At 40.6% G+C, this 27,903-nt stretch overlaps 2 protein-coding genes across 3 annotated transcripts; one reads left to right on the top strand and one right to left on the bottom strand.

Moving 5' to 3' along the window:
• Positions 1 to 692: 692 nt before the first annotated feature.
• Positions 693 to 9,995, bottom strand: fbxo3 (F-box protein 3). 2 transcript variants are annotated; one of them, XM_006800330.3, is made up of 12 exons: positions 9,882 to 9,995; positions 9,005 to 9,094; positions 8,740 to 8,903; positions 6,784 to 6,898; positions 6,493 to 6,697; positions 6,356 to 6,401; positions 3,301 to 3,385; positions 3,096 to 3,218; positions 2,906 to 3,021; positions 2,708 to 2,815; positions 2,551 to 2,633; positions 693 to 932 (listed from the first exon to the last, which is right to left on the bottom strand). In XM_006800330.3, exons 1-12 carry the CDS (start codon positions 9,974 to 9,976, stop codon positions 774 to 776), a joined length of 1,389 nt encoding a protein of 462 aa, XP_006800393.1. In that variant the 5' UTR covers positions 9,977 to 9,995; the 3' UTR covers positions 693 to 773. The 2 variants fall into 2 exon arrangements, with proteins under 2 accessions (XP_006800393.1, XP_006800394.1); XM_006800331.3 differs by having other exon boundaries at positions 693 to 929.
• A 3,851-nt stretch (positions 9,996 to 13,846) lies between these two features.
• Positions 13,847 to 16,159, top strand: LOC102781885 (protein NLRC3-like). Its single transcript, XM_087835851.1, has 2 exons — positions 13,847 to 14,114; positions 15,414 to 16,159. Exons 1-2 carry the CDS (start codon positions 13,847 to 13,849, stop codon positions 16,157 to 16,159), a joined length of 1,014 nt encoding a protein of 337 aa, XP_087691977.1.
• Positions 16,160 to 27,903: the final 11,744 nt, after the last annotated feature.

Genomic DNA, 27,903 nt, shown 5'->3' with positions numbered 1-27,903 from the left:
TTGCAGCGTCTCTCAGATTACACTTTAAGACGGCAGCATAACATCTTTTTACCCGCAGATACTGTGAAGTCTTACCGCTAGGGGGCAGAATATTGCAGAATAACATATTTTTTGGAAAACAATCTGTCTTTCATTAAATTTTGGCTAGGAAGCCATAAAAAACCAAAATCTATCAGTAGTTAGGCTTAAGTTCCTGCCCCCCCCCCCAAAAAAACAAAAAAAAAAAACCACGGCTTTTCTCATTTAAAGAAGGAGAAGCATTATCCCTCTGAGAACTAAAATCTTATGGACAAAAGTAACAGACCCACATTTTTTCCATTTCACAAAAAAACTCCAGATTTAAGTCTTGTAGTCGACACAAATCGGCTTTTTTCTCATTCTAAACTGGAACCTGAAGCCACCGGCGTCAGTTTGTTCCCTGCTGTGTTTGTTTGGGAGCCACAGATCACCACGGTGCTCCTTTAAAAGGCCAACGCCAGTGGCGTCCAGCCCGTCTCATCCTCACTTATCAAACAGTGTCCTGACAAAAGCTTAAACACCCAACAGAAAAAGACCATTTCTATAAAACTGCACTTTCACATTTTGATTTTGTTTCACTGGCAGCTGGAAGTTGGTGCGACTCGGTCCCCGTATGGCTCTGCTTGGTGGGTTCATTGGTACAACCCGTCCCATAATCCCCTGCTGCGAGTCAATCAAAGGCCATACGGAAGCTTTTAATGTTCATCAACCCAATTAACTGACATCAGCATGTTATGATGTTGGGAGGTCAGAGGTCAGATGTGTCGAGGACACCATGCTCCCTCCAAGGCAGCCATGTTTATTCCCCTAAGATCGTCAAAGTCGTCGCCGTCTCCGTCGCAGTACTCGCCGTCGTGGTCGTCGTCGTCGTGGTCGTCGAAGCGAGGCGTGTAGCTAGCCAACGCCTTCTGCTGCTTGGATCAGATGTCGTCGGGAACAAAACAGAAGAGACAAAAGAGAGCGTGAGCAGCAAGTGCTGAAGGTTGGACAGTCTGAAGCTGATCATTGAGATCATTAAAGGAGGCGACGCCTTCTTTAACCCTCCAATACAGAAGCAAGACACGGTGTTGGTGGCTGATCTGCACGTCTGTACCAGTTTTTTACCTGTTTTCAGTAAATTTTTGGGTCACTTTTCAGCCATTATGCGTTTAATTTTTGGTGGTTTCTGCAGGTACTTTATGGTGCGCTTGGACACCATACTGGTATCACACCATACCAAGATATTTAGAAAGCCTAACAGTGTCACTTACACTGACACAGATGTTACGCTAAAGTCATGTTTCACTAAAAAGCCGCTAGAGGGCACCCCCTCAGCAGTGAACAGTATGCTGAGCTCAGTGAGTTGTGCAAGATAGCGACTGTAAGTAGTAAACAGTGTAATTAGTAAACTCTTTAAATTAATTTTAGGCTTGATTTCTTTGATAAAAGGCGAGCCAGCCAACCCCGGTGAAGCTGTGTGACGGAAACACTTCAAACTGGCCGTGAAGTCAGCTCCTGATGTCCGCTGTCTGCAGCAGGGGTGCTCTCAGCAGCTAAAATCAAACAGAAACTAAAATCTGGACTAATGACAGTCAGACTCTCTCAGTGTAGCTAATGATTTTCCATCACCAGCAGCCCAGCCTGCAGCTTTTACATTTTTAAACTCAGACTGCAGAGAGTGAGAGATGCAAGATGCAACAAACCTCCAGAGTACAGGGGACTTTTAATTTATCAGATCTCCGAAGATCAAAATTGTTCTGGGACCTGAAACTGAAGCGATCACAACAGCCAAGTATTGAGGCTTCATTAATGTTTCCAAGATTCCAAGTTTGTTAGGAATCTTGTTTCCCCCTCCAGGTAAGGAAACTAGTAATTCTGGTAACTTGATTTATTTATTTGTTCATTTTATTGGATTATCGGTTCTTTATGAATACACCTGACCAACACCTGAAGACAGCACTGTGGAAATCATGTACATCACTGTATACGTACAGAGCTTCCTACTGATTCTTCTAATATACACAGCTCTGCTCGGGTACGTTACTTCTTATCTCTGTACATGCATGTGTAGAAACCATAATCAAGTCTTCCTTCTCCCTGTGTTTGATTCCTGACAGTTTACATTTGCTGCACCTTTTACCTGGAATAATCTCCAATTAAGCACAAACAAATTGTCAGAGTGGAAGATTTAAGAATATCTTAAAGCATTAAACAAACAATTTCTTGACCTTAAAGTTGCTCTTGTCCTTGATATCATCTTGGTGTTCTCCTCATCCTCTTACATTTATGTTTACTGCCCTCAGCTCACTAGAGTAAAGCTGTGCTGCATAAACCTGGAAGTTTGACTTTTCATTTCGTCTTCCTGCAGTACCTTCTCAGCCACTTCCCTTTGCAGTAATCCTGTCTTTGTAGTTCATTTGTCTCCAGTTAACCAGCCATGTGCATCAATGCCAGATGTTGAAAACAAACAAATAATTACGTTTCAGTTTTGACTTCAGTCTAAAACCCCCTGAAAGTGTCTTTTGATTTTCAGAGCGTTGCAGAACCTCTTACCGTTCGGACCACAGGCTCTCTGAAGGGGGGGCAGACCATGTGGAAACGAGGTATGGCCACCTGGAAAACTTCCTCTTTACTGGCTATGAAAGAAACAAATATGAGAACAGCAGCAAAACATCTGGGAGGCGTTTCTGTTACAGGTGGAGGTAGTTACCGAGTCTGTGGAAGGTGTAGTGACCCTCCATGTACTCTGACGAAGTGGAGAAGGTCGTGCAGCTGGCGTACTCGTGTACTTTTCCAGGGGTCATGACCGGGAACTCCCCTGCACAGATACACACACAAACACACACATTCAGCAGCTGGTCTCAGCCAATCACAGTGGAGCAGCCCAGGTGTGATGCGGGCAGCGTACCGACCACGCCGGGACCCTGGACTTCCTCCACGTTGCCGTCAGAGGTGGTGATTTTCCAGTAGCGGCTGTCGAGCTGACAGGCGGCTTCAGGCGAGGCGCTGCTGGACATTTCTATTCTGAAAACACACGCCGGGTCATTAAAACGCTGGAAAGAGGCGGTGAGAGACATGGCGAGCAGAGAGGAAGTTACCTGATGCGGTAGGTGAAGAAGAAGTGTGGAGGATGGACGGATGAAAGCTCTGGCAGGAAGGAGGTAGAAACGGAGACGGTGATGTCACCGGTGGTTGCCACGCAGCTTTTGTCGTGCACATACCTGCAGAGCAAAATCAGCTTTGAGCTTCACAGAGGCTCAAACACACAAAACACTCATTTACATGTGCGCGACTCGTAGTTACCTGAAGATCTGGTCTCTGATGATTGGATACTCTCCCGTGACGACGTTGTGCACGTAGGTCGTGAACCACTCCAAGAAACATGAGCCTGAACACACAAACACTCACAGTTTCCCACGTTTTCATGCTCAGGGTTTCTGCAGCTTTTACACAAAGTTAAAGAATCACAGAGAACAAACTGACACAAACTTATAATCTGTCTGGGTAATTTATCCAAGTGGAGGAGAGAAATAAATCAAGCAGTTGCTGAAGCGGTCTTGTGTTTAGGACTTTCGGTTCGGTCTAAAGTAGCTTATACCTCAACTTTATACAAATGAATGAAGAGTGGACAACTTGAGTCAAATGTTCCTGCAAACCTGAATCTATCAAATCACATTTCACAGCTGGATACGTGGACAGTACCTGGGTTTAGTTAAACCACGGCAAAGACGAGTAAGCCCAGTGATAGACCCGCCTCTCACATGATGACAGCTGTGATGTGTTCCAGCACACTGTGATGCTGAACTGAATGTAGGGAATTCAAATGTTGTCTTTAACTCTGTGAGATTACTCAGATTCACTGCTAGACCTGTTGTTTCTTTCTTTATGGGCTCCACCCTGAGTGTAGGTGACATCAGCAAGAAAGCCGTCAGAAACACTCAAATTCACCTGCATCTTTATCTGCTCTGGGCATTTTTTTCCACCTTGAAACTTTCAATGTCTATATTTGCCGTCTGACAGTTTGTTCAGCTCATAGATCTCTCGAACTATCAGCCCGAGAACCTTAAACCACTAAGAAACCTGCAGTGAGTCTGTCAAGTTGGTCGACCTCTTGCCTTCATTTCCTTCTCATTGCATCCATCTTCACACAGTGAGTGTGAGGGAGGAGGTCCGTCTGCCTGACTTTTGCGACCGCACAGTATCATCTGTGGAGAATTTACTTTACAACTATGCCACGCCCCAGGCAGCGGACTTCAAAAAAGCATAACAGGAATGACTTCTTGGCCGCCGGATCTCCAGCTGTCCATGTCCGCAACAGAGTATAGTTAAGACCTCGGGCATCGTGTTTCCTTTAATGATGTGAATTTCAGGGCAATTTTGGTTTTCCGTTTGCTGTGTGGCTCCAAGACCCGAAGCAGAGTTTTTGTTAACGAATTTAACTAAAGAAAAATGGGTTCTATTAAAAAAAAAAAAAAACTGCATCGAACAAAGCACTCTGAGAGCACAAACGTCCGCCTACTTTAAGAAGTTTGGACTGCAGTAAAAACAAGAGCAGGGTTAGGGTTCAGGGTTTGTTTGCTCTGTTTAAATCCGTTTTAACACACCTGACATAATGTTGAGTATGATTATTTTTTATTTATGTGGATATAGAAGATGTATTCATTTGTTAAAAAAAAAAAAATACTGAGTCAGAGGTCAAACATGACATTTTAAATCTTTACACAACCTTCTATATATTAACATTACACGCTGAGTTGACCATGAAGACTGGATGTAAGAAATATTTGAACATGACCTTTCTCTGCACTTCTACAAAGCAGAATTCAAAATTTTTCACGTAATTGTGATTACAGGTAGAAAGTTTATTGTAACACCTGAGAGAATTGGACTGTTTTGTTTGACGGACTTTTGAGCCTGGAAATGTTTAATGACATCAGACTGAACGAGAAGACAAGTTACAGAAAATCTTGCGACATCCAGCTTTAGAGTTTGACAGCAGGGCAGCAAAAACAAACAGATCAAACAGAGAGACGAGCTGTCGCAGTTAAAACTGAGAGGAAAGTGCACGGTGAGACACTTAATAATGTTCATCTGAACTCCTCTGAAGAACTATGTGATAATACAATTGCACTCAAATATATTACCAACCAGTCAAATGTAGTTAACTGACTGAACGTACAGAAATGTTCTACTGGAAAGCTTACAGGATACTTCAACATAGAGGTTTAAAAAGACAAAAAGTAAATGAAACGATTTTTTCCCCTAAAACTGATTCAGCATTAATCCTAAAAACCTTTTAACACTTCCTCTTCAAACTTAAATATCACTTAAATACTCATTGCACAAGTTTTTCACAAACTGTAAATACCAACTTGTCTTAAATATTTGTTTTCTCTTTATCATTACTGCTATTTTCTGTTATTTTCTTCTTAATTTAACTGCATACTTCTATATGCTCGTGTAACGCCGACGAACACGAGCCAAAGAATTTCGTTATGGGTAAATGTGGCTACACTGTTTATCTGTACATGACAATAAAACTTGAAACTTGAAACAGCAGTGCTCAGAATGATCATAAAAGGTTCCTGTTTCTGTTCTGTTTGTGGTTTAAAATAATATGAGATTAAACTGGAGGCTGTTTTACGGGTTTATACCTAAATTATGTTTCAGTTTGGTCTCGTACGGCTTAATTGAAAACCCCTCTTGAGCGTCATAAACTTCCGCATAACCTGACATGCACCAAGAAATGGGACTACACGTCGGGTTGACGCAGCCCACAACGACTAAACGGTGTAGAAGGTTACAGCGTAGGGTTAAAAATAGCATTTGTGTACATCATGATTTGATGTACACAAATGTAGATTTCCTGCTGAAGCAAAATTGAGGCATCAGTCTGATTTTGATTTGAAGACACAGTTGGTTCTAAGCAATGTTTAATTAAGATTTTAATAATTTAAGTATGTGATGTAGTTTTAATATTGAGCCACTAGATGGCATTGATGTCAGCTTTGATTAACATGTCAAACTTGCAATTCACTAAATCTTGTAAATCTTCCGTTTCATGAACTTTGGAGAACAGACATCCTGATCACAGCAATTCTACTGAAGCTGAAAGAATCTGGACTCTTACCTCTAAGTGTTTTTTGATTTTAGGAAAAGTAAGAGTGCTTAGACCAGAAATTATACACATGGTCTGCCTAAAAAGTCACCTGATCAGTGACAGGAAAATGAAAACAGGAGTCATCTGCAAGTTGAGGAACCTCCTAACCTAAAACCACAATTCATAATTTAAAATGTTAAATAACATTTTCTGAATATAACATTTCTAACACAGTTGCAGATAAAGACTGGCGCTGACCTGTGATGAACATGTCGATGGCTGAAGGATCCTGAGCCGTCTGATCCTGAAACACAGAAAGAAGAAACAGTTCCAAATATGTCCACTGAATGCTACAGAGCATTTACTTTGAAAGAATAAGCAGTAAATGTGCTGACCGGGCAGGGGTAGAAGCTCTCAAACATCTGGCGCCCCTCAGCAGGCTCCAGCGCCATATACTGACTGAGGCCTGTGTGGAAGCAGAAGGTGAGTGGCAGGCAGCGCCTCATCCCCTTCCTCTGCTGGAAGCCGCCGGCCGCCGTCTCCACATCCAGCAGCACCTCCGAGCGGTAGTGGTTGGACAGAGACATGCTGCCCATCAGCCTGAGGACAGAGAGACAGGTGGAGAGGAAGGTGAGACAGGTAGAAGGGGGCGTGGCTACAGTCTGTTTTCTCAGGCTGACACTGACCCTGGGATGACCAGCTTCTGACCGTTGTGGATGCGGTAGGAACAGCGGTAGTCGTCTGGGAGCTTGCAGCCGATCTGCGCCTCGATGTCATTCAGCTCCACCTCGGTGGTGCCCTCTGAAGACAGAAACAGGAAACATCACCTTTAAAGGCGATGCTAATGGGCTGACAGATATAAACAGAAAAGGTTTTCTTGTAGTTTATCTTCAGGAGAGCTCAGACTTTACATGCGATTACTGATTATCAAGTTTTATAGAAAGAAGGTGACAAGATGTGTGAATGACTGGGAAACATGAGCAGAGAGCAACCCAAGAACTTTCAAACATCAAGAAACACTTTACAGCAGAACTTTGTTTTACTGAAGCAGAAACAAAAGAACTTGATCCTTTTAGCTCAAGAACAAAGAAAATTTGGCAGAAACATGCAGATTTCTCCTTGTTACACTCAAAATGGCAGAGCAGTGAAGGCAAGCCTGAAGCCATCTGCTTCATCTCTCATAAAATAACGAGTAGGGCTGCCACAATTAGTCAACTAGTCACGACTACGTCGACTATCAAAATCGTCGACGACTAATTTAATAGTCGACGCATCGTTTGAGGCTTTGTAAGATCCCAAAAGACGCAGGAATAAGTAGTAGGATTTAGGAGTGTAATAACGGACTGAAACAGAAGATGGCAGCACTGCATGTACAAGGATGCCAGCTGCCGTTAAACTCCGAAGAAGAAGAAGCTGTGTCCCAGAATCCATAGCGCCCTGCTCAGTTTTCAACAATGGCGGCAGCTAGTTAGTTTTAATATTACTCTTATTATTCTTTCTGGGTCACAAAATAAACGTTTAACATATTTTCAGGCGAGAATGTAACTGTGTAAATCTCAAATATCTGCTCAGTTTATCAAGACCGCATATTTTCAAAAGCGCTCCGACGATTTCGGAGATGTCTGTTACCCACTAGCTCGATAGCTAGCCGGGGGCAAGGCTCACTAGAGCCTGTGAGAACAGCGGACTCCCGGCAAATCATTTTCAAACCCACCGCCGTCTTTCACTACTCAGGTTAAACATATATAAGTCACTTAGATAACTTAAAAATAATATTGTTTGGCTTTTTATTTAGTATTTTATTTGTTCCTGAGTAAATCGTTTGGCTGAGATTAAAGTTATAGTTTTTACACAGCTGAATAAACGTCAAGCAGAAACTGATTATCAGAAGTGTGAGATGCTGGAGAATATACTCCGGTGTCCCGTTATATTTTAGATAGCAAAGAGTTTATTAAACTTCACCGAAACAATCTGCAAACTTCATTAAAATTTAATAAACTATCATCTTGTCTTTATTTTTAGTTAGCACATACCTGAAACACTTAAAGCTGTAAGCTAATGATAGTTATATAAGAGCAGATGCTGCTGATGCAATAAGCTGTAGGTTTTACGTCCAATGGATGCATGATCTGATTAGTCGACTAATCGCAAAAATAATCGGTGACTAGTCGACTATCAAAATAATCCTTTGTGGCAGCCCTAGTAACAAGTGAAGCGAGCCATGAAATTGTTTATTACTCAACTGTCTGTTGACTTTACTTAAGCCTCTGAAAACAGGGGGCCGTGTTTAAAATAGCTGTACTTCATAAACAGCTAATTCTGCACTTTAGGTAAACCCTTTGAAACAAAACTGAAAGTCTGGATTTTAATCACATATTGATTGTTTCGTGTAAAATCCACTGTGGTGACGTGCAGTAAACTTCAGGCTTTGTTGATGCAGTGAGCACAAAGAAAGCCAAACTCGGAAAGAATCTTTTTGTTAATGAAGAACGACATTTTTATTTAATTTTCAAACCTATATTTTTAAAAGTCTAGAATTCTGGTGTTGCCTTTCAAACAAAAAGCCTGGCTATTTCCAGTTTGAACCATGTGCTATCTGTGCAAGCTGTGGTGCATCCAGCTGTTGAACTGTTGTGTGACACCTTTGAGTGATGCGATCATTCGTGGACACCTCTGCTGCAGGAAGCTCTTGAGCTGCTCCCACGCCCTCTTCAGCACTGCGTAATACTGGATGTACCGGCCCAGATCAGTGTAGTACTGCTTGAAGAGGCAGAACCAGGACAAACCGCTCTGCAGTCGGTCGTCACTAAGCGAGCGTACATACAGAGAGAGAGAGACAGAGAGAGATGAAAAGTCAGAGTGCGGCGAGGCTGTGGCGAGGTGTAAAATGTGTCGGGGTGAACTCACTCTGTCAGCAGCCAGTGTTTGCAGCACTGAGACTTCCAAAGAGGATTGTGCTTAGAGAGCTCGTTCAGGCGCCTGCTGACAAAGCTGCAGCTGAGGAGGAGGGAGAGGGGGGAGGAGTCAAACACAGAGAGAGGAGTTTTATCTCAAACACATCTCATGGTTTACACGAGAGCAAACAGATATAATGACACATCATGAAAACTACTCAACTTTATTTAAAATGTATGTTTATTTAAAACAATAATTTTATTTAAACCTGAACAACATATTTAACTTTTTTATCAACTAGAAAAGTTTTACGACATATTTATGTACCTTTACTGCAGGAAACCAGTGTACCTTAACTGTAATAACCCTTCTGCTATAATAATCAGAACATATTTGTGTGATTTCACTGAAAGAATCGGATGTGTGTGTACTTTTATTACATGGATTTAATGCGCTTTTTAGTACTTTGATAATAAGCTTCAGTAGATTAACATGAAAAGGGTTGAGGCTAGCAGACATGCGCAGTAGGGGACGTAAACAAATAGTTAGCAGCTGTTAGCATGCGGCTAACTGTAAACGCGAATATATGTCGTATATGGGGCGTTTTAAAGTCTCTGTGTTGGCTCTGCGCTACGTGACAGCTGCCATTAAAGTTACATTTTCATGAATACTTGCAGTAAAACACTGACAGCACCTTTTGTCACAACTCTTTACACAGAATTACAAGAACAAAAATTAAAATAAAGGGGCTCGCCTAACGAGCTGCTGTCGTTGTTATTAGTGGTTAGCCTCTAGCCTGCGTTTCCTCCTGCAGCTTGTGTAAGAAGAAATCAATGGCGTGTTTTCTTCTTCCTCTCCTGGCTGCACCGTGGAGGTGTGGGATACGTACTGCATCAAGTCCCTGAAGTCCAAGTAGGATAAAATGTGCAGCAGCGGGTCTGTGGGCAGTTGATCCATCCGTAACTCCGTGAAAGCGGCTGCCATTGTTAGCAGTAGTGGCGCTGTTTCTTCTTCTACAGCGTTTAACGGCTGTTGGTGAACTTTACCTGGTGAACTTCTGTACTTTACCGCCACCAGCTGGTAGTCAATGTGGTTAACGATGTTTAATATTTGTATATATATTTTTGACTTCTTTGGTGTAAAATTTTGTGGCTTTTCTGTGCACTCTTACCTGTAACCTAAATGTCCATAACAAGACGCTGTCTTGTCTGGTCTGTGGAAATGTTCCTTCCTCTTACCCGTCCTTCCTTCACAGGAGGAGTCTCTCATTCAAGGGAAGAGCTCACATGTTCCAGTCTTTATCAGTGAGGAGTGCAGAGTCATCGTCTTCTCCTGTGTTTAAATAAACTGTAAGCTTTTATTTTATTTTTTATTTCACACTTTAATTATTTAATGCATGTAGCAATAAGACATAGGCACAATGGTACTTTAACAATGCTAAAGTCTGTAATGTTTGTAAGTTGTTCAACTGGAACTTTTGGATCACTTTTGTTACTGAGACAAGTTTAAAATCAATATGAGTACATTAAGTTTAAATGTAGGTTATTTCATATTACACTATGCTGATTGTTTACGTGTCAGCGGCTGAGAAAAATACTTATAAATACTACTTATAACGAAGTATTTTCACACTGTGATGCTTTGTGGAAGTTAAACACACCTGGCAAAGGGCCAGTTTGGCTTTAGGGCTCTTCAGCACACAGCCTCTCTGTGCTGGTGTCATTAGTTTCGTTTCCTCTAAGACTGGAATCAAATGGAAACTAAAAACTTAATTCAGCTTAATGAAATGAAAACAAGATGCATGATGAAAGGTGTGATACAGAGAGGATCCGACCTGACACCACACGCATCAGGAAGGATGAAGTCTGCAAATAAAACATGGTCTTTATTTACCTAGTACACATTAGTAACTGCAACCAACTGCTGGCTGTGCCTGGCTTTAACGATCAGTCTCTCTCACGGCAGCAACTCTGGTATCCTGATATATCCTTTCACATCTTGTTAATGTATTTTTTTCCTTTTAAATGTATTTAAAACATTGTGTTCTACTGACTAAATTGAATTAAATTGTCATGATGTATGTAGATTTGGTTGAACCAAAATAAATGTATTACGTGGAAAACTTCAATCCAATGACTAATTTTTATGAGTGTAGGAGGCAAAAAGCTGACAGCGTGGCTCATACGGATGAGTGAGGGTTCCTGCAACATGATTTGGTTTGATTTGCATGTCACTGAGTGAATGAAGCACAGCAGTAGGATTGTGACACACGACCCACAGATGGACACTTCTGCGTGTGTCAGTTCAACAGTGCTTTATTTACAATCAGGATTGTCCCTGCAGTTTCTGGCTCCTGCCCCTCCGTCACTCCCGTTGTCACTCTGCCGCTTCTTCTCACTGCAAGACATAAGAAAAGTCTCTCCTCATCAAGTCATTTCTGCGCACCTTTCCTTCCCACCTCTGCGCCGCCCTGTGAGCTCACTGCATCACCCCTCCTCTGCAGCAGGCCAAAGACCAAGCCCCCGCCACAGCTGGGTCATTGTCATGTTGGAAGGCTTTATGGTACACGGTCTTAATTGGCTCCTTGGTGCAAGGAAGTTGTCCTGTGCTCTAGAAAGAACAAGACTCAAAAATAAATAAGACTGTGTTTGCAATAAATTTAATAATACAATTTAAGATGAGACAGAAGAGTGCTAAGGTCTGCAGATCTACAAACACGCTGTGTTACAACATGTTTGAAGGCAACTGGGACAGAGCCAGACATCAGAAAGGCATTAATTAGACCTATTAAAAACATCCTTGAGGAGACAGGGTAGGAAGCTGTCACCTTAACAGATCGGCACACATGCTGAACTATTTCAATTAAAAAGGAGAGAGACACCTGCTCAAAGTTCACAAAGAAAACTGGGCAAACAGGATGAACAACGTGATATAAGACAGGATCTGAGGGGAAAGACCTGATAGGACAATTAGGGTTTTTTTTATTTTTTTAAATGTGGAAAAAATTTTCAGATGTTTGCTGGGTTTTTCTCAGTATGTATTATTGTAGGGTCTACCTTACAATATAAAGCACCTTGAGGCATCTGTTGTTGTGATTTGTGTTATATAAATAAAACTGAATGAATAAGAATAGAGTGCGATAGAAGTAGAATCCCAAAGCAGCTTAAATAGCTCTACAATCTGAAAATCTCCTGTGGTGTTCTGTTCTAGAGCAAAGCTGCAGCAGACCGTAGAGGAGGTGCTGATGGATTCGCCAAACCAAGCAGATTGCTCAGCAGGTAGGAGCCAGTAGGCTATTTGACAAGATGTAAGTAAGACAAATAAAGATGAAACAAAAAAGTCTTCTTAGAATAATAGAGCACTCTGTACTTCGTGTACAGACATTGTTTATGGTTTATTCACCAAAATACATAAACATACATACATGGGGCGATCGTGGCTCAAGAGTTGGGCGCTTGTCTTGTAATCGCAAGGTTGCCAGTTCGAGCCCCGGCTCCGAGAGTCTCGGTCGTTGTGTCCTTGGGCAAGACACTTCACCCGTTGGCTACTGGTGCTGGTCAGAGGGGCCGGTGGCGCCAGTGTCCGGCAGCCTCGCCTCTGTCAGTGCACCCCAGGGCGGCTGTGGCTACACTGTAGCTTGCCATCACCAGTGTGTGTGAATGGGTGGATGATTGTGTATAGTGTAAAGCGCCTTGGGGTCCTTAGGACCAAGTAAAGCGCTATACAAATACAGGCCATTTACCATTTACCATACATGAGAGAGTTAAAGTTGGCACAGTTAAATAAGGCAACTTTTTAAAAATAACTACATACTAGTTGAAGCAGCCATAGGGCGCCGTGAAGCACTGTGTAGGGACCGTAGCTTGCTCAGGGGTACCTAGGGTAGCTATTGAGTGGATTCAAACCCCCAACCTTCCGATCATGGGGCCACCACTCTACCTATTGAGCTATTCCTGCCCGTGTTTGTTAGCAGTTAAATTCTCTATCTATAAAAGGAGCAACTGTGTATTAAATTTCAGTGAAATCAAATTTATGTTTATGTGCCTTTTATTTAATAGGGGCAGTTCACTTTAACATAAGTACTTAGGTGCATCATGAATAAATACTCCATTTTCTGCTGTGCAGGCTGATTTTTATCTGCAGTTACTGGCAAGTTGACTGGAATTTATTGACAGTAATAATTCATAGATAAGAGCCAGAAGTACATGAACAGCAAAAGAAAGACCTACCTGTGTAACACATTAAAATTACATTAAATATATTTTAAATGTAAAATAATGTGAAGTTTTTGGGTCTCATCCATATGAAAATTAAATGCCAGGACTCCAGCACAAATCATTATGTGCGTGTGGTGTCATATCATTATTTTCATGCCTTTTTCTAAAGTTACTTGTTAATTTTCTGCTTTCTATAGTTGTGTAAAGCACTTTGAGTGCTTGGGTAAAGTAGAAAAGCACTGTATAAGAACTGTCTATTTACCATTTTCCAAAAAGAAGTGGGATACACTTATAATATAAATCCTTTATTTAGCTATGGACTGACTATATTACTTAAAAACTGGTACTATCAAGGTTAGACTGGCCTGCTGCAAGGTTCACTTTGATAAACTCCTGTAACACTGAACTAGTTTATCTGTTAAAATTATGATACATATAAGCAGACTCCACTACACTGGAGGTTTGCAGAGGCTACTCATAGAGAGTTAACTGTTAAATCCATGTTGGCTGAGCTGACTGAGTGAGTTACTAAACTTGTTATTTCAAAAACAAATCAACTATTTAATCAAACAAAACAAAAACAAATTATTCATTTCAGTTTATTATATTTCTTTCCACAGAGAAGGAGCTTGCCAGAATGCGAACACAGTTTGTGCAGAGGGTGACAGTAGAAAATCTCACACAGCTACTTGAAGCCCTTGTAATAGACAATGTCTTGAATGAGTTGGAGAAAGAAAGGATACAGGAAATAAACCAAAGTAGAGCAGACAAGGCACGCGACTTCATTGACACCGTGAAGAAAAAGGGAGAAAAAGCCTGCAGGATAATGATCAGTCACCTTCGAACCATTGATCCTACAGTTTCCTGTCAGCTAGGTTTGTCCTCTGGGCCATCTGCTCATTTAGGTGAGATCAAATAATTTGTTATTAATACAATTATTGCGTTATTTGTTAGAGCACTAACCTTTGTCTCTCGTGTGTGTGTGTGTGTGTGTGTGTGTGTGTGTGTGTGTGTGTGTGTGTGTGTGTGTGTGTGTGTGTGTGTGTGTGTGTGTGTGTGTGTCCATTTATGTTTAACCATTTCCAGTTTAGAAATTTTCCCTGGAGAAGTGATCTGACTGTAATCCATTCTTGAGTTGCCCTCTTTGGCTTTTAGGTCCCGGTTCACTGATATTTCCCCTGATGAATGAAAATGATGTTTCCTTATGAGGGATTGTCCTGAAATGCCTTTTCATGGTGCTAAAACCTACTCCAGCTGGGGACTTCATTGTACTTCCCTTGGATTTTACTGTTCATATACTATTTTTATATTTTACTGGGCGGAATGGCCTGTCCAATCTGAACTTGAATTGTGTTCTCTTATTGGACTGTTGTGGTTATCAGACTTTATCTATGAGGAACAGAACAGTGTTCACTATCTGGAAGACACCCAGGTCCAAGACAGTTGTAGGCAAGCCAAGAGGCTAAAAGAATAAAACTGTGGATACAAGTAATGGAAACTGGCATCCTCCCTCATGGGCTTTGCTTTAAAAAAGCCTATTTTGCTTTTAAATGTGCTATAGAATCAAAATTTATATTGACATTAAGTGGAAATCATGTCTCTATCTTAAATTTATGTTGTAGGTACATTACAACATTTCCGAAACCCTACACTATAACTTAAGCCATAACTTGATATGCATCTCCCTAAAAATGTACCTACAACTTGTGCTGATGCAGCCTGCAACTACTGTGATTGGTCCATTTATTACTGTTGTTAACTTCTACGTATTTTTGGAGAAGTGGAAACTTTTGCATTTGCACAGTCTATATACACGCTGGAAATGGTACTGGCCGCTTACAAAGTTTACATTGTAGAATCTACAGACGTGGAGATCATGTATATGCACGCACCATCATCAGGGTTCGGCTGGGAAAGCCTTGGTGTCTCCACAAAAGAACTTGAGGTGATGGTGGGATGAGCATCTGCACCTAGACTGCCCCCATGGTTTGGACCTAGATAGGTGGCACAAAATAGATGGATGGACAACAAAAAAAGCTCATCCGAAATTGAATAAAACAACCACAACAGTCCAAAAATCATACATATTTGTGTGTTTCTATTAGCAGCACTTGACACGTGTCATCTTAAATTTAAATCTACTCTAAAGAACAAGTTCCAGCATGTGTTTGAATACACAAAATGTTGTTTCTCTATTCTTTTAGGATTCCTCATCATGTGTCAGAATAAACTTAAATCTAACCTGAAGAAGAAGTTCCAGTGTGTGTTTGAGGGAATTGCTAAAGCCGGAAATCCAACCCTTCTGAATCAGATCTACACAGAGCTCTTCATCACAAAGGGAGGGACTGCAGAGGTCAATCAAGAACATGAGGTCAGACAAATTGAAACAGCATCAAGAAAACCATACAGACCAGAAACAACAATAAGATTAGAAGACCCACCTGGAAAAGAACAACCAGTCAGAAAAGTACTAACTATGGGAGGGGCTGGCTTTGGGAAAACAGTGTTAACACAGAAGTTTACTCTGGACTGGGCTGAAGATAAAACCAACCAGGACATCCAGTTCATATTTCCATTCCCTTTCAGAGAGCTGAATGTGCTGAAGGAGAAAAAGTTCAGCTTGGTGGAACTTATTCATCTCTTCTTTACTGAAACCAAAGACGCAGGAATCTGCAGCTTTGAAGACTTCCAGGTTGTGTTCATCTTTGATGGTCTGGATGAGTGTCGACTTCCTCTAGACTTCCACAATACAGAAATCCTGACTGACCCCAGAGAGTCCACTTCTGTGGTTTTGCTACTAACAAACCTCATCAAGGGCAACCTGCTTCCCTCTGCTCACCTCTGGATAACCACACGACCTGCAGCAGCCAATCAGATCCCTTCGGACTGTGTTGACATGGTGACAGAAATCAGAGGGTTCACTGACCCACAAAAGGAGGAATACTTCTAGAAGAGATTCACTAATGAGAAGCGGTCCAGGAGCATCATCTCCCACATCAAGACATCACAAAGCCTCCACATCATGTGCCACATCCCAGTCTTCTGCTGGATCACTGCTACAGTTCTGGAGAATATGCTAGAAACCAGAAAGAGGCGAGAGTTGCCTAAGACCCTGACTGAGATGTACATCCACTTCCTGGTGATTCAGGTCAAAGTGAAGAAGGTCAAGTATGATGGAGGAGTTGAAACAGATCCACACTGGAGTCCAGAGAGCAGGAAGATGATTGAGTCTCTGGGAAAACTGGCTTTTGAGCAGCTGCAGAAAGGAAACCTGATCTTCTATGAATCAGACCTGACAGAGTGTGGCATCGATATCAGAGCAGCCTCAGTGTACTCAGGAGTGTTCACACAGATCTTTAGAGAGGAGAGAGGACTGTACCAGGACAAGGTGTTCTGCTTTGTCCATCTAAGTGTTCAGGAGTTTCTGGCTGCTCTTCATGTCCATCTGACTTTCATCCACTCTGGAGTCAATCTGCTGGAAGAACAACAAACTGGGGCAGACTTCTACAATACTGCTGTGAACAAGGCCTTACAGAGTCCAAATGGACACCTTGACTTGTTTCTTCGCTTCCTTCTGGGTCTATCACTGCAGACCAATCAGAGTCGCCTGAAAGGCCTGCTGACACAGACAAGAAGTCCACAGACCAATGAGGAAAGAGTTCAGTACATCAAGAAAAAGCTCAATGAGAATCTGTCTGTAGAGAAAAGCATAAACCTGTTCCACTGTCTGAATGAACTGAATGATCGTTCTCTAGTGAAGGAGATCCAACAGTCTCTGAGTTCAGAAAGTCTCTCTACAGATAAACTGTCTCCTGCTCAGTGGTCAGCTCTGGTCTTCACCTTACTTTCATCAGAAGAAGATCTGGATGAGTTTGACCTGAAGAAATACGTTGCTTCAGAGGAGGCTCTTCTGAGACTGATGCCAGTGGTCAAAGCTTCCAATAAAGCTCTGTAAGTTATATATATTTTTAAATGCATTGCCATCTTTATAAATGAATAAAAATGTACAAAAGTTACATTACTATCTTTTCAGACTGAGTGGCTGTAACCTCTCAGAGAGAAGCTGTGGCGCTCTATCCTCAGTTAGCCTGGAGTCCTCTAATTTAATTGAGCTGCACCTGAATAACAACAATCTGAAGGATTCAGGAGTGATGTTACTATCTTCTGGATTGAAGAGTTTGCAGTGTAATCTCCACATTCTCAGGTAAGAATTCAGCAGATTGTTTCAAACAAGAGCTATTTTCTGAAATTATCTGTCTATAAATATTTCTGCTTATCTAAACCTTCTGTCATTCTTAAACAACAAGACAGGGCAGCTTTACCACCAAGAATTTCCAGTTATCCCGTTCTGGCAGTTTAAAAATTCTGTCCAATTCCTCTTTTGGTTGCACATTCAAATATACATGTTTTAGAGAGACCCGTGAGACTCTGTTACATAAAACTGCATAGTGAAAACAAGGGTTAGGGGTAACTGATATACATTGAGGGGAATTAATTATGTGTTGAATTTGTATGTTTGTTCACTTACAAAAAAACTAATAGTTTATAATTGTATTGTCATTTGATTAAATGAATGAACACAGAATATCAACCAAAAATTTTAAAAAAAATAAAAAAAAAACACATTACATTAGAGTTATAAATTAAGTGAGATAAGTATTCAATCCAAAAGCAAAACATGACTTAGTATTTGGACAAACCCTTGTTGGCAAGGCAGTGGAAAGATGTTTCTTGTAGTTTAGTCACTTGGTTTGCACACATCTCAGGAGGGGTTTTGTTCCAGTCCTCTTTAGAAAAACTCTCTAAATCTTATAAGTTTCTTGGCTGCTACTTGGCAACTCAACGTTTCAGTTCCCTCCACAGACACCAGACATTACCACAATCAATTTTAAATGAAACAAATCATATGCAGTTTAAGAGGAGATTTTCAGCTTTAATTCAGTGGTTTGAACAAAAAGATTGCATAAAAAAGGTGAGGAACTAAATTGTTTTTTTAACACAATCTTCTCATTTCAGGGGTTCAAAAGTAATGGGACAAATGAAATAATTGAAAATAAAATGTTCATTTCTAATGCTTGGTTGAAACCCATTTGCTGGCAGGAAAATGCCAAAGTCTTGAACTCATGGTGACCTACTTGGCCATTCAAGAATATTAGATTTCTTTGCTTTAATAAACTCCTGGTTTGCTTTGGCTGTATGTTTTGGGTAATTGTCCGTCTGTATTATGAAACACCACCCAATCAATTTGACTGAATCAATTTAGCTGGATGTGAGCAGGCAGTACGACTCTGAACACCTCAGAATTCATTCTACTGCTTCTGTCCTGTGTCACATCATCAATAAACACTAGTGTCCCAGTTCCACTGGCAGCCATGCACACCCAAGCCATCATACTGCCTCTGCCATGTTTTATGATGTTGTATGATTGGATCATGAGGTCTTCCACACCTTCTCTATACTTTCTTCGTGCCATCATTCTGGTAGAGGTTTATCTTAGTTTCATCTGTCCAAAGAATGATTTTACAGCACCGTACTGGATTTCTTTTGTGTTTTTTAGCAAAGTCCAATCTAGCCTTTCTATTTTTAAGGGTTATGAGTGGCTTCCACCCTACAGTGAATCCTCTGTATTTACTCTCATGCAGTCTTCTCTTTATGGTAGATATTGATACGCCGACTTCCTGGAGAGTCTTATTCACTTGATTGGCTGTTGTGAAAGGGGTTACTATTTACCATGGAAATGATCATGCGATCATCCACCACTGCTGTTTTCTGTGCATGTCCAGGTCTTTTTGCAATACTGAGTTCACCAGTGCTTGCTTTCTTTCTTTCTTTCTTTCTTTCTTTCTCAGGATGAACCAAACTGTAGATTTCACTAGTCCTAGTATTGTAGCAAATTCTTGGATATGTTTTTTCTGTTTTCACTGTTTAAAGGTGGCTTGTTTCACCTTCATGGAGAACTCCTTTGGCTGCGTGTTGTCTGTTTACATTAAAATATTCCAGATGAAAGCACCACACCTCAAAACAACTCCAGGCCTTTTATCTCCTTAACTGATAATGACTTATTGAAGAAATTGCCCACATCTGCCCATGACATAGCTTTTGAGTCAATTATCCAATTACTTTTGCTCCCTTTAAAAAGATGTTGGGACATGTTAAGGATGCTGAAACTCATAAACCCTTCATCCAGTTTGAATGTGGATACCCTGAAATGAAAGCTGAGAGTCTACACATTATGTCCATGTCCATTATATATCTGTAATAGTTTACTTGTGTCATTGTCCAAATATATATATATATACACACCATAGTCTGTAGATTGGACCTACTTCCTGGGGGTATGACAACAGCATGCAATATAAGATTATTTTTGTCACAATATTGTGAGATTGTGGAGAACTTTTAACAGGAAGGTGCTGCATCTTGGGTAAAGATGATATATCTGTATCTGTACATTATTAATTGTGTACACAACACACAACAATGTGAACCACAGTGAAGACTTGGACAATAACATGGGGCAATCACTGTCATGTTGTTTTGTGTGTCTGTAGGCTGTCAGGCTGTCTAATCACAGAGCATAGTTGCACTTCTCTGGCCTCAGCTTTGCGCTCCAACTCCCAACTGAGAGAGCTGGACTTGAGCTATAACCATCCAGGAGAGCCAGGAGAGCAGCAGCTGAAGCAGCTGAAGCAGCTGAGAATGGATATCAGGTATGGAGATGCCTGTTGAAATCACATACAGTGTCTAAAGGAGGAAGAAATACTGTCATGTTGTCGGGCTTTCTAAATCTGCTGTAGGTGTGGATGCGATTGCCTGTGTGAATCCCCGATTGACAAAAGTTTAATTCTACACTGTGTGTTTAACGTACCACCACTATTTTTCCATGCTGGATCTTTAAAAAAAAGATGAAATATGAAAAAAAAAAGATTTACAGATTGCAGACCTCTTTGTAAGTTTGTGTGTGTGATTAATATCTCACATGTTGACAAAGTGCTAGCAGCTGAATTTGCATGATGACTAATAAGGGCCTTATTATTTTTAGAACAGGGTCCAAAGTCGTTACTGTTATCATCCTCTTTTCTTCAGCCATTTCACTTTGAACCTCACTGTTCATGCTGTGAAATTTCTCCCACAGAAAATCTGATACCAAAAATGAAAGAGTTGAAAGTTTTTAATCGGAGGTCCCAAGTCATCTCTGAGTTCAGTGAGCGAGTTTAGAATTAGGTCGCCGCGTAATATGTATGTTTTAAAAGAGCTTTTTCTGGCATTTCAAATAAACTGACACAAGTGGACAAACATCTCTCTTTTCTAGAACACACTTTTACGTGTGCAAGCAATAATTGCTGCCATGTCAAATAAATATTGGCGCAAACAGCAGTATATTGCATGACGCAAACATTAGTACACCTGTTTGCACAGTTGATCTAAGTAGTTTTTTCACCCATATTTTGCAGCTTTAGAAAGGAACTTCCAGAAGTTTATATGCAAGGCGGTTAGTGCAAAAAATATCAGTTCCCACGTCTTACATGCAATCTTGCAAATCTTGACAGTACTTTGTTGAGTTTGGACTGAAGCAACACATTAGTAAATCTGGCACTTAGGTGGTTATTTTTTTATGCACTCTGGCCATGATGAAAGCATTTATTTCTATTCCTCACTTACTATTACTTTTAGAGAATAATAAACTATGTGTATGAGAGCGATGTAATGTCCATGTGTGCATGCTGAAAGAGACTGTGCTGGTCTGACCCCCCTCCTCCTTTCAGGGTGGAGCCTGCTGGAGAACAATGGTTGACACCAGGTCTGAGGAAGTGTAAGTGTGTTTTTAATGTGATTCATGAAAACAAAGCAGCTCACATTCAACCATCTTCAAACTGTCACATCACTCATTCACATCTCTGATGTCAGGAGTCATCATCAAAGTGTCAATCAATGAACAGATGATGGATCAATAACTGCAGCTGTATTGTGTTTGTTCTCTCCATCAGATTCCTGTCAACTCACAATCGACACAAACACAGTAAATAAAAACCTCAAACTGTCTGACAACAACAGGAAGGTGACACATGTGAAGAAGATTCAGTCATATCCTGATCATCCAGACAGATTTGATGACTGTCCTCAGCTGCTCTGCACAGATCCTCTGACTGGTCGCTGTTACTGGGAGGTCGAGTGGAGAGGAGACATTGAAACATCAGTGAGTTACAGAGGAATCAGAAGGAAAGGACACATACAGACTGTGGGTTTGGATCAAATGATCAATCTTGGAGTCTGAGGTGCTCTGACAATGGTTACTCTGTGTGGCACAGTAAGCAAAAAATATGCAGCATCTCCTCCTCCTCTGTTTCTAACAGAGTTGCAGTGTATGTGGACTGTCTTGCTGGCACTGTGTCCTTCTACAGAATCTCCTCAGACAATCTCATCTACCTTCAGACCCTTTAAAATTACAATTACAATTACTGAACCTCTTTATCCTGGATTTAGGCTACGGTCCAATACTGTATCCTCTGTTTCCCCCTCTGTTAGGCAAACTTTTGTTAGACTGTTAAAGATATAAGAATGCTTCTTCCAGTTATTTTTCTCCCTGCAACAGCATTGCTATGTAAAGCAGTGGTGCAGCACCAAATGCAAGAAAATAGATGAATTAAAGTGTTAAAAGCTTAAAACTTGTCCTGATGTTTGTCTAAGAAATTAGTTATTTAGGAAATTGCCATTAATCGATTACAATACCAAATGGAGTAAAATAAATACGTTTTTTCTGTAAATAAAGCCAAACACAATGCTTGGTTTGTTAATAGTGTAAAAACCATATCTATAATTGTGTTTATTTATTTGCAGAAAAACACTGCATTTAAGAAAAAGCTTGGGCTTGTGGGTCCATTCAAAATAAAGGCCTGGCTGATTTGAATCATGTGACATCTCAAGTTGTGCTCCTTTCAGGTTATTAACTCTTTGATTAGTCAATAATTATCTCACTAACTCTCATCTGCCACTTCCTGTAGACAAACTTCCTGTTCTAGGCTCCACCTCACCTGCTCAAGTGTGCCCAACCGTGATGCTACCTTATTGTCTCATCCCACAGCAAATTAAATTAATGATAAAACATAAGAATTTAAAGATAGACAAATATATTTTTAACATTAATCAATAGAACTGTAAGAATAAAAAATTAAAAGAATACAAATGTTAGGTAAAACAAATTAAAGTGCTACTAGTATTTAAACAAAAAACGATGTGCAAATAGGAAATTAAAAATGGCTTCTGTACTTAAGTTCAAATAAATCTTTAGATTAAATCCAAAACATTTTATTTTTCAGTTCAAAATAACACGTTTCCAAAGTTTACAGATGATTTAGTTCATGAATTCAGGTTTGTCCGATCGGTGATCGGTGCCTATGCAATCCCCAAAATGCGCTGGCATGATGTCAGGGCAGCATGGGTGCAAGAAACTTCTTTTGCCGATGCCCGTGATGCCGCTGTTCTGAGAAACCGACCTACTTTGGCACATCTTTCCTACCCCTATTATAATTTGACGCGACTTCTGACTAATCAACCCTAACCCCCTGTAAATTAGGGGTTTGTGTTACGCACAGCATATGCACAGAAACAACGGGTAGGATGGTTTGTGAGGTAGGATAGATTCCCAGAACACCGCCCTTGGTAACAGCCCATGTCACCCATATCAAAAACCGCCACTTCGTGTCCCACAGGCTGTCTTGCAGGATGATTGGGAAAAACGATCACCACTAGGCCACCGACTATGGATTTTAAAGGTTGAATAAAGCACACTGTATTGCATGTTCATTTAATTTAACTGGACAATGGAATTAAGCTGTGTGTGAACTCTCATTTGTTTGTTGCCAGCTTGAGCCAAACTGGGAACAAGACAGAATTAGAAAAGAGTGTTATTAATCAGAAATGTATTACATATTTATGTAGCTGATAATTCTTGTCCTTTTATTTACAAGAATTTAATATAGTTTTTAGTACTTGGATAAGTTTTAGTGGATTCATTTGAAAAATTGAGATTAAATGACATGCCACCAGAATCCAAACAACCAGTTGGTGGCTGTTACCATGCGGCTAACTGTAAACGCGATCCTTATCTTGTTTATGCAGCGTTTTAAAATCACAATGTTGGCTCTCCACTACATGACAGCTGCCAATGAAGTTAAATTTTGGTGAATACTTGCAGTACAACACTGATAGCACCTTTGGTACATCTCTTTAGTAAGAATTAAAAACAACAACAACAAAAAAAAAACCATGAGATGATGTGTCTCCTATGTTTAAGGAGAGATCAATCCCGTGTTTGCCCTCTTTCTTTCTTTCTTTGGTGCACTGGGGAGGTGTGGGATACGTACTGCATGAAGTTCCTGAAGTCAAAGTAGGATGAAACGTGGAGCAGTTGGGGAGCTGATCCATCCTTAATGCTCTGGAAGCGACTGCCATCATTAGTAGTAACAATGTTTATCTGCGGCTGGTGAACAGTACATTTGTACTTTACTGTTACCAGCTGGTATTCACTGTCTCACAAAGTTTAATATTTCCAGCCTTCAAAAATAAGAATCTTCCATTGATAAAATTTGTTTCAGGTGCTAACAAAGGGTCAACGTATATTAAATGTATTTTTTCACCTTTCTAAAATTTTGAGTGGCTTCTTTCTGCCTCATATCTCGAAATGTTGCATTATGTTCACCTGTTGGATAGACTGTAACATCCTTCATATAGTAATTCATCTCTTTGTGTCTGTAATTTAAATTTTGTGAGGCTTTCATGTTGTCCTCTTGTGATTTTTGGACTAATTTGAGGTTCATTATGTTTATGAATTTTGTAATGCAAACCTTTGTGGCTCTTCATTGCAGTTGTACCTGCCATTTTAATGTCCTTATGTATCAAAAAGCCAGTACAAAATACGATCCCATCTCTGTGATCCACTGCATAAAATCGCTGTCCCCTTCCTGATTTGCTCTTTTCTTTTCTTTTCTTTGCATGTTCTTCACATCATCTCATCAAACAAATTTAAATATCAGACAAAGATAGCGCAAACACAGCATGGAGTTTCTAACTGAAGGTGTTTATTATCAAGTGGCCTAGTCAATCAAGCTCTGACTGGAATCTTGAAAACCCTCCAATGTGACTGAATCTGATCTGCAAAGATGAGTGGTCCAAAATTCCTACACAGTGCTGTAAAAGACTCTTTGCCAGTTATCACAAGTGCTTGAATGCAGTTGTTGCTGTTAAGGGTGGCCCAATCAGTTATTAGATTAAAACAAACAATGTTTTCACACAGTGCCGTGTAGGCTTGGATTTTCCCCCCTCCTGTTAATATTAAACGCCTTCATGTAGAACCTGTATTTTGTGTTTAGTTGTGTTATCACTGTCTGATTTTTCTCTCCCCCTGTTAGGCAAACTTTATTTAGATTAGAAAAAAAAAATCTAAGAAAGCTTCTTATTTCCATAAAAATGGCATGTAAAAACCTTGGCTTCTGGTTCTGGCCCTTCAAAATAAAAGCCTACTGGCTACTTTGACTGTTTTATTTTATCCAAATCTAGAGTCAACTGTGGTATCTATCAGCATCTATGCCCTGTGCTCCACTCCAACGTGTTTGCTTATATTAAAGTGAGGGACGTGAGAGGGCAGAATATCGTTGGTGAACCGGGGTGGTTTCCTCCCCCCTCCCACCTGTTCTGCCTCCTGAGCAGCTCACGCGCGTTTTCAGTCTTTCAGATGTGGAGCGCAGAGTCTTCTTTCTCTTCTTCACTGTATGAATCAACAGTAAGCTTAATTTTTCTCTTTCGTTAATTACGTCTTGATCTAATTAATGTTTGGAGTTGTTCAGCTTGTGTTTCATTGGAAAGTTTCTGTGACTTTTATTCTAAAGGGCCATGTGGTCAGAAAGAGTATAAGAAAAATACGTCATACTTAAAGTTAGTTTTATATTATTATATGTTTAATATATTATGTTGTTTGAGTGCAGTGCTTTGAGATCCTGTTTTATTACTCGGAGTTAAGTTGCCTTTAACCGTCTTATAAAGTCAAACACACCTGGCTTTGGCAACAGTTTGCCTCCAGGGGTTTTGGCACAATCACGATGTTATCAGAGATACAATTTAAAACAAAGAAAAAAAAGCAACAATTTAAAAGAGGTGAGCTTTCGATGAGGTTACCGCTTAACATTTGCTGGTAAAAGTTAATAAAAAAAAAGACACACAAGAAATGATGAAAGAGACGGTGCGCCCTGAAGTGGGGCACATTCGATAGAGTCGGCCGTGACCGTTGCCGGTTACTGAGGTGGTTTCTGTTTGCGGGTGGGTGTTTCACTCCCTTAAAGCAAACAAACGAACAGAGATCAGACAAAGACAGAACACACAAACTCGCACTCTTTGGATGATACTAAAAATCGTTCATTTTCATACAAATCCTTCATACAAAATAGTTCAACTTTAGACAGCAACAGCCCAGCAAAATGTGATTGAAACCCTGACCACCTGTAGTATTTGCCAAAAAAAAAAAAAAAAACTGAACCAGAAAGAATATTCCTTTTGCAAAAGCTGCAGTTAGTTTATGGTAAAGTGACTTTTTCTTTTTATCAAAAAGTAAAAAAATATTTTTGATATTAAAAATGTTAAATAAAGCACATTTTTTAGATATTAAAAAAATGTGCTTTTAAGAGCGATCTGTCCGGGAGGGATGCTGAAAACGTCCCACAATAAGATCCGAGTTCTATGAGCAAGTTGTGTGGTACAATAACGCATAGCCACAAATATACTTGTAAAACAGGTAGTTTCTTAATTTTATATAAAACCCTTTCGTTAATCTAGTCTATTTGGTAACAGAAGTAAAGACAGACATTAAAAGGTTACTGGGCGACCGTGGCTCAGGGGTTTGGGATGCGTATCTGAAACCGGAAGGTCGCTGGTTCGAATCCCCGGCCTCTCTCTCTTGGAGAGAGAGGTGTCCTTGGGCAAGACACTTTACCCTTCCGCCTACTGGTGTTGGCCAGAGGTGCCAATGGCGCGATATGGCAGCCTCGCTTCTGTCAGTCTGCCCCAGGCTACAACTGGAGCTTACCTCCACCAGTGTGTGAATGCGAGAGTGAATGAATAGTGGCATTGTAAAGCGCTTTGGGTGCCTTGAAAAGCGCTATAGAAAATTATTATTATTATAAAAAAACTTCGGAAGTGACTTTTTGGCACAAGCTGAACTGTAGACGGACAGACGGCTGCCCGTGGGAGTTATTTGTTAAAGAAAGCATTTAAAAAAAAAAAAAATCACAGACACATTCTGACGAATCGCAACAGTGAATCGCAACAACACTTTGATTTACTTCACTGACTGATTTACGCGTCCTCGTTTTATTCCTTTTCTACCACTTCAACTAGCTCAGAAGAATAAGCTGCAGACCTGTCATATACTGGGTTGCCTGTGTCGAGCGGGTGGGCGTTGAGGCTTTACGCCACCATGGCATGCTTTGCGGCAGGGCTGCCGATGTGCAGTTCTTCTCTTAGCTGCCATACTTGTTGTTGTGCTGTTATTACCCATGCTGGACACATGTTCAATAAAGCAGCATCATAAGAAAGCTACCGAGTGGTCATTCTACAGACCCACATGTGCGAGGCTGTGAGCTCTAATTTGAAACAAACTGCGCCCCTTGTTCTTTTGTTGAAAATTCTATTTTCACATTGTATACAGTATATCTTTTTCTTCTATCGATAAAGAGCAACTGAATATCTCGGCAAAGGCATGAGAGCAGAAAACAAATATTAAACACAAACCTCCTTTTGCCACAAAGTCTTGTTGACCCTAGAGCTGGTTGCTGTCACTTTGGGACTATTTTTCATCCATGCAAACACCAGGATTTCTATTTTGGATGAACCAGTGTAATTTGGGTTTGGAACTGAATGTTTTTTGTTTTAAAATATATATTTATATTTGCAATACTTGATTTAATTTAGTTGTGAAGAAGAGAGCACAAACAGGGTGGAGACGAATGTCTCTGGGGAATTTGTGAAAGAAGAATCACAGAAAGAATGAAATGGAAAGGTTTGCAGAAGTGAGACCTGCTGTGATGTGGAGACAGATTGGACACAGTGCTCAGATTTTTTTTCATTGCCCTCCTGTCGTTTTGTTGGCATCACTGTTTCCAACTCAGGTTGAGTGAATTGGAGACAAAGTCGGAGAGGCAAGGTTGAGATGGTTTGGACATGTGCAGAGGAGGGATAGTTGATGTACTGTACAAACGATGTTGAAGAGTAGGAGCTCAGAGGAGGTTCATAGATGTAGTGAAAGAGGACACTGACAGGACTGGTGACCGAGCTAGGAATAGAGTGAGGTGGAGGCTGATGATCCAATGTCAAGACCCCTAAAGAGAGCAGCCAAAAGATGATGAAGAAGACATTTTTGTTGCTTTTGCTGGGACTCGTGAAGACTAACGTGGCCTCTGCAACTATTTTAAGATGGAGATGCAAAGTGTATTAAATAAAGACTTTGTTGCTAAAACGATTTTGGTTATAAAGGTGAGCAAGAAAGAGAGAAACAGACAACTGGTTGAACATAATGATTCATATCAGCACAGGAAGAATGCTGCACTGCGCTTGACATTTATTAATTTGTTTGAACAGAAACCACTTGCTGAGTCACACATGAGCAGATGCCACAGAGGCACACAGCTCAAAAGGAAAACACAAGAC

The sequence above is a fragment of the Neolamprologus brichardi genome, chromosome 23, assembly GCF_056152115.1.
Source record: "Neolamprologus brichardi isolate AB-2024 chromosome 23, ASM5615211v1, whole genome shotgun sequence".
NCBI classification, from domain to species: Eukaryota; Metazoa; Chordata; class Actinopteri; order Cichliformes; family Cichlidae; genus Neolamprologus; species Neolamprologus brichardi.
Note: the sequence above shows the minus strand (reverse complement) of the source record. Positions and strands in the feature narration are given on the sequence as shown.

What these genes read in the sequence shown, in the direction of transcription:
- fbxo3 (XM_006800330.3), bottom strand. Translation starts at nt 9,976, where the DNA reads ATGGCAGCCGCTTTCACGGAGTTACGGATGGATCAACTGCCCACAGAC. An exon ending in CAGAAGCTGGTCATCCCAGG is followed by an intron (nt 6,698 to 6,783) that starts GTCAGTGTCAGC and finishes CTCTGTCCTCAG; the next exon opens with GCTGATGGGCAGCATGTCTC. An exon ending in ATCAGAGACCAGATCTTCAG is followed by an intron (nt 3,219 to 3,300) that starts GTAACTACGAGT and finishes TTTGCTCTGCAG; the next exon opens with GTATGTGCACGACAAAAGCT.
- LOC102781885 (XM_087835851.1), top strand. Translation starts at nt 13,847, where the DNA reads ATGCGAACACAGTTTGTGCAGAGGGTGACAGTAGAAAATCTCACACAG. An exon ending in TGGGCCATCTGCTCATTTAG is followed by an intron (nt 14,115 to 15,413) that starts GTGAGATCAAAT and finishes CTATTCTTTTAG; the next exon opens with GATTCCTCATCATGTGTCAG.